Below are 6,835 nucleotides of genomic sequence, written 5' to 3'. Positions count from 1 at the left end.
GGCTGGATAACATCATTGCATGTGCACTGACAGCGCAAGAAAAGGGAGAGATGGGGAAATGTGGGTAAGTCATATGAGGAAACAGACAGCTGAGGGCTAAGAATGATGGCTGATGATGGAGTCCCAGAGAAGAACGAGAGACAGAAAGAGGAGAGACAGAGAGAGAAAAAGTCAGAAATGGAGAAAGAGGACAGCCCAGAGTTTGATGTGAAAGAGCTGCAGGAAGACAGAAGAGACTGAAGTAGGCGAAAATGACAGAGAGAAAGAGACAGAACAAAAAGTAGAGTCTCATTTTAAGAAGCTGATGAGCGGCTGGAGGAAGAGTCCCAGAGTTCCCAGCACACACACCGTCACAAAAACCCACAGGAAGATCCTGTCGATGACCATGGCGACGTACTTCCAATCATCCTCCACCTGGGGAGGGGAAAGATGGGTCTTTAGATGTGCATATAAGTAGAAAAAGAACAAACAAAATATCCAGAGCGCACAATTTCATATGAAATAGCACTGTCCTTGCTTCCCTAAAATACTCCCAGCAACCTTTGCTTAATGGTAACTGTGAAACGGCACAAACTGTCACATTCACTGCATGTCGCTGTGTCAACACTAGAGCTGTATGGCTATAAGGAGTGTGTATGTTTGTGTATATGTGCTGAAAGAACCACAAGTGTTTACTACCATGCATCTGGCTATTGTTAGTTTGCTCAATGTGTGTGTGTGTGTGTAGTATGTGTATTCCTTGATCAGTCAGGTGTGGACAATAGGATCATGGCTGCACTAGCCTTAATGCCATTGTGTACCTATAGAGCAGGCAGTATGGCCATTCTACACGGCTCAAAGAAAGATCCCAGCTTTGCTAAGAAAAGATGGAGCTGAGGCAACAAACATATCAGGACCATCCAGAGAGCGCAGGAGGCATACGCAAAGCCCTCCATCTGAGGCAAACAAGCAGCTTTACACTCCCTTTATAGCTCCGTATTATTGGTTTCTACACCATTTACCAAGCAAGGTAGAAATTCACTCACTGCAGAGATAACACACATGCAGGACAGCTTTGTTGTGCACGTGCGCTGTGTGCATTGTGGGGACAAACCCTATTCACGCCATTCTAGAGGAACACGGGTACCCACAAGGTTATTTATTTTAGGGTTACGAATCTAGCGGTTATAGTCAAGGTTAATATCCAGCTAGCATATTGTGTTTTTTACTCATCTTGTGCTTGTGTTTGTGTCTCACTTTAGGAGCCTGTAGGCAGAGTTTGTAATTATAATACTTGATGCTGCAGGACCAGAGATATTCTTTTATTTTCCACACATTCCTCTCCCTTGTCAAAAACCTGGAGCCTACATTGCACACAATGTGACTGCCAACAGTTTTTTTAAAGAATCAGATGTGTTATGGCCGCCGTGGCTAATATGGCCTTTCTCATTGCACACTTAAGGATTTCCAGTGTGAATCATACTTTTATGGGATTATTATTAGACCTTCTGCTGACAGGTGTAGGTGTAATCTACTGCTATAATTCCCAAAATAAATGGCCACTAAAATTGTTTACTTGCTTACGTACCTCCTTGGCTTTGTTGCGAGTTCTCATGTTCTCTGCGATGTACTTCACGCTCTCAATGGCTTGTTTGATCTCTGGTGACACCACGGAGAAGGCGACAACAGCATTGACAGGTGACGGGGCATTCAGTGGCCTCGTCAGCTTGGGCAGCTCAGACTCCTGGGGCCCCTGCGTCTGGGGTGCCTGGGGGGGCGGAGGGGGCACCATCGGGGGAGGGACGGGAGTTGGTACCTCCTTGCCTCTATAGGGGCACCTTCTGTTCACATCCCGGTTCATGTCACGGTTCATCTCGCCATACTCCACACAGTTCATGGAGCCGCCAGCTGAGGAGGCCCCTCCTCCCCCCGTGCCACCATCCAGTGGTGCACAGGCCACGCCCCCAGTTATACCTCCAACACTTACACTTCCTGAGCTACTTCCTCCTCCTATGCTGTTCTTCCTCTTCTTTTTTCCTCTGCTGCTCGCTCCTCCTGCTCCTGCGACTCCCGTCCCTGCTGTAATACTAGGGGAGGAGCAGCCTTGGTCGATTGGACGCCTCATCAGCATCACCCTGGGCAGCACCCCAAGGAACACAGCCCTCACCCACTCAGGCATAGTGTGAGTCATGGGGGTGCGGTAGTGGACGTTCAACACAAAGACAGTGATGACTATGCTGAGCGTGACAAAAATCATGGTGAAGAGGAGGTACTCGCCAATCAGAGGGATGACGAGTGACGTCGAAGGGATGGTCTCGGTGATGACCAACAGGAACACAGTGAGGGAGAGGAGGACAGAGATGCACAGGGTGACCTTCTCGCCACAGTCAGACGGAAGGTAGAAGACCAGCACTGTGAGGAAGGAGATAAGGAGGCAGGGTATGATGAGGTTGATGGTGTAGAAGAGCGGCAGGCGGCGGATGTAGAAGGAGTAGGTGATGTCCGGGTAGATCTCCTCGCAGCAGTTATACTTGATGTCATGCTTGTATCCCGGTGCATCGATGATCTCCCACTCCCCACTTTCCCAGAAGTCTTTCAGATTTACCTGGAGAAATGCAAATGTGAAAAGTTATTTTTAGGTTTCACGCTCTCTGTTTATTGAATTTAAAATCAAGTTAATTTAAACAGACAAAATTTGGATAGTTCAGCATGTTCAAAAGTTGTCATTTGTAAACTGTGACACCTCATTAAATGTTTTCTGACATGAAGATGAGGAGCTTTCACTTTTTGCCCAAATCAAGGTTATGATCACATTAAAAAAAAAAAAAGGCTTTTGTGTCTTAGAGCTGAAATGTTCCTGCTAATATTTTTAGTATTACAAAGTTCCCACAAAAGATAAAATACAAATTCAACAAAACAGCAAAATACTGCAGAGCAAATATGTCACATCAAATAAAACACTTTTCCTGTTACTTGTGACAGACCCACTGACCTTTGAGCCAATGAGCACCAGGTCAATTTTGGCCTTGTCATAGGTCCAGGAGCCAAACTTCATGGAGCAGTTCTGGTAGTCAAAGGGGAAGTAGGTGATGTCCATGGGGCAAGAGGATTTAAAAATAGCCGGAGGGATCCAGGTAATGGTGCCATCAAACTTCAGCAGAGCCTTGGTTTTGTCTTCCACAAGGAAATCACCTACAGCACTGTGAGACGGCATTTTCAAGGAGATGTAAAGGTCAGTTCACTTAAAGGCCATTACAACATTTAACTCAAAAGGTCAGAAGATGGCGAGCATAAATAAATAACATTAGCATGTAGAAAGAAGAATAAGGAAACGTAAACATGAATTACTGCTGAAAAAATGGTTGTGTGCATATTTGCTCTTCACCTCTTAACAAAACTTACTTGTTGTACAAAACAATGTCTGGCCTCCAAATTTTATTGGAAGGAACTCGTATGAACTCAATTCCATCATATTCAACAGGGGCCCATCTCAGTTTGTAGTCGTTCCACACCTGAAAGGCAGACAAAACTTAATTCACTTAATTCAGAGTAATTCACTGTGCACAAATGAAATGGCAGACACCACATGTAGGACGAACGTCACTCACATGTCGCAGCCACAGATTGGTTTCCATAATCTGATTCACCTCATCCTGTCAGGTCAAAAAGGGCAAATTAGTCAGCAGAGCGAAAAAGGAACTTAGCTGAATGAATGACCCACATGTTTTTATAAACACGCTATTTCTTTGTTTTGAAACAATTAGTTGTTCATTTTTTATTCTTACCACTTTGACCAGCTGAGATATGGAGACCTCAAACTCCACCGTGACCGGATCAGATACATTCTCCACTGGACGGATGAACTGGTTGTACCTCCGAAACAACCTCCGAAATAATCTGTCCTCCGCTTTAGAGGAAAAGCAGCCTAATGAAACAGAGAAGAGGGAGAGGAAGAAGTGGAAGAAGAAGAAAATTATGAGCAACTATAATGACATAAATGAACTGAGAGAAAGGGAAATAATGTCACTTTACATTTACTGTGTTAAAATGTGGGTGGTGAGAAGCCCTACAAGACCATAATCATAAGAAAATGGAACTAGACTTTAACACAACTAAAAGGTCAAGCACTCAAAATTATTCAACATCAGTGTCTATTCAACTAAATACTGTAGATGATTATTATGTTCTCATTAAGGGATAAGTTAAGCTATTAAAAATGCTTCCTTAGTGTTCTCTTTTTCTCTTTCTGAGCAACACACCTACATCTTAAACTGAAGCATCAGTTCACCAAAAGTCACAAAAAGCATATTTTCCCTCTCACTGCTAGAGATATTTAACTGAAGAAACCTTGGAGTGAGAGAGAAAATGGAAAAGGCCATGTTTTTTTTTTTAGTTTGATTTAGAGAAAACCCTTTAACTGTTTAATCAATGTCTCTTTGCTCTGGATGGAATGAAGGTTGTGGAAGATCGAAGAGCGTTATGAGAGGCATTTCAGTTGCATGTTTACACAATGAAGACAAAGCCTGAAAGCTTTTAGGAAATCTCCAAAGGACTTGAAATAAAAAAATAATGCTGTGTCCCTGAGTGTGTCTACACAAGTGTTTGCGCCCTTTGTAAGGCTGGATTGAAGGTCATATTGTGGAAAACTGCCACTAGTAACACTGATGCCTGGGATGGCACATAGACCCACGCCTGTCCAAGCAGAAAATGTTGCCTCACTTGGGACAGCACACACTCACACCACCAGCACAACCTCAGAAACACTGTGCCAGTGGCTTCAATGGTGGCTCCACATCCTCCGTACAAATCCTCTGTAAAACCCTTCCTTTCTGGTTAACTAAACACAGGACACCAACACAGTTTAGCTATTTTCATTTCGGACATTGAAACACTTGGATTTTGAACTGACTGATTCATTTTTGTTCAAGCACAAACATTGAGACAACTAACAACAAATGAAAACAACTTTTTTTTTTTTTTTTTTTGAAAAGCAGAGTCCAGCGTCTCCCATCATACTGCAGCTTTCAAGTCAAGAAGTGATGCACACATTATTCAACACAGTCCCAGACCATCAAACTTGCACTTAGTGAGCATTTTAGAGATGGAGGAGAATGTGCTTAACCAAAAGGGCAAATGGGGCACAACCCATATACACACAAATAGCCACATTCGCTGAAGAGGTTTGTTTCCTTGACAACAACTAAATAAAACATGGTCCTTTAATGGGACACTTTCTTTCTGTGTGAGTCAGTTAATTCTCTACCAGAAGCATGTAAAACTGGTTCACAATTGCATAATGATATCTTTTCTGTCAACATACTCTTCATCATCTACATCATTATCATCTCTTAATAATTTGTACGTCATGTATCATTATTGAATCTGGTACAAGGAGGAACAACTGCAATACCGTGAGGCAGTCGTTCACAGCAAATGTTAGTGCCAAAGCAACATTTATATATGAACTGAAAATATAAACTGCAATAATTAATTGCAGTCTATTAAACTTGGTAACCTAAGATAGCATGGCTGGAGTGTAAGTGCAATAAAGTATGTGGTTGCTGTTGTTTTTTATAGGGATGTACACTTTGAAAATGAGAATATACATGGACTTTCCATAGGGATGTTGCTTTCATAAAACATCTTTTTTTGAAGAAGAAGAAGGAGAAGAAGAAGAACCTATATGGTCAAACAAATATTTAATTTTCACTGTCCATACAGCCATAAAGCAGGTCTTCCATTTATTGCTGCTGGGAGTACATGTAGATGGATATCTTGCAGACACACATATCAGATTAAAGTCTGTCCAGTTGCTCATTTTGGGAGACCTGTTCATTTCTGTTCATTTGCTCTGTGTTCACAAATCAGACTTGCCAAGGCTGGGGAAATAACAATCTAATCTCTTGTTGGTTTATTTTAGGGGCTATCTAAATCTGAAGCATGTCAATAAATGTTACAGCCTAGCAATAATTTTACAGAAACCCTGTGTACCTGTGTAAGTTTAATTTAAAGTCTTGTTTTAACAGTTACATGACAAAAAATAAAGCTGAAACCCGTCGCATTTAGCACTAACACCCTACTGTATGGGTAAAAAGTTACATTATAGGATAGTGGCTTCAAAACTCCTATGAAGTTTTCTAAGGTCACTGGCAGAGGCAAGCTGAGTCTTAAAGCTTAATGAAAAGGCCTCTCTCTCGAGACACTTGTGTAATTTCAGCTCTTGGTACCTGTCTTAAAAACTGGCCGCTGCTCCCTGATTTGCTGCAGTGCCAGAACCTTGTTTAAGCCTCTAATTGGGTGAGGGGAAACCAGGGCAATTAAAATCAGTCAATTAATTGGACCTTTTGTTCACTGTGACATAAAAAAAATAATAGAGCCAATCCTTTTTTTTCCTTCATCTGTTGGCACAGTCACTCCCTTGATTCCCTTCTTTATTCTGCCCCTGAAAATCTGAAGAAGCTTTAATTTACATGAAGTTAATTATAACCTTTGCACTTTCACCTCAGCTGATCCTTCACGTGACTTTTACTTTAAGTGGTGGACCAGCCACTACTTCCCTCTATAGAGTCACTCCACTAGCATCATTACAGACTGAAAATTAGGACTCTCAAAATTTTCTGCAGAAGACATGAACACATGTACACACATCTTTAATCAGCTCACTTCTCCCAAGCTTCACAAAGTTGTTAACCATTGTAGACAAAACTGTCTTTGCCTCTGATGATGAAAATCACGTGAAATCGGCTTGACAGTCATGTTTCATTTTACCAGACAGACACTCTTTCCATCCCATGTCTTTGTGATGCAGTAACAAAGTGACATCCCTTTGTTCTGATGCTGATGAAGCCAACTCAAG

The 6,835-nt window shown here is 42.1% G+C and overlaps 1 protein-coding gene across 1 annotated transcript; it reads right to left on the bottom strand.

Annotated features, from left to right (window-relative positions):
* Positions 1–288: 288 nt before the first annotated feature.
* On the bottom strand, positions 289–3,974 carry LOC121188250 (neuronal acetylcholine receptor subunit alpha-3-like). The gene is given in 7 exon segments (XM_041047898.1): positions 289–414; positions 1,568–1,705; positions 1,961–2,584; positions 2,972–3,179; positions 3,382–3,491; positions 3,588–3,632; positions 3,765–3,974. Coding segments are annotated over 7 exon segments (1,461 nt in total).
* Positions 3,975–6,835: the final 2,861 nt, after the last annotated feature.

Source organism: Toxotes jaculatrix, chromosome 10, assembly GCF_017976425.1.
Source record: "Toxotes jaculatrix isolate fToxJac2 chromosome 10, fToxJac2.pri, whole genome shotgun sequence".
Lineage (NCBI taxonomy): Eukaryota > Metazoa > Chordata > Actinopteri > Toxotidae > Toxotes > Toxotes jaculatrix.
This window is presented reverse-complemented; position numbering and strand designations above follow the sequence as displayed.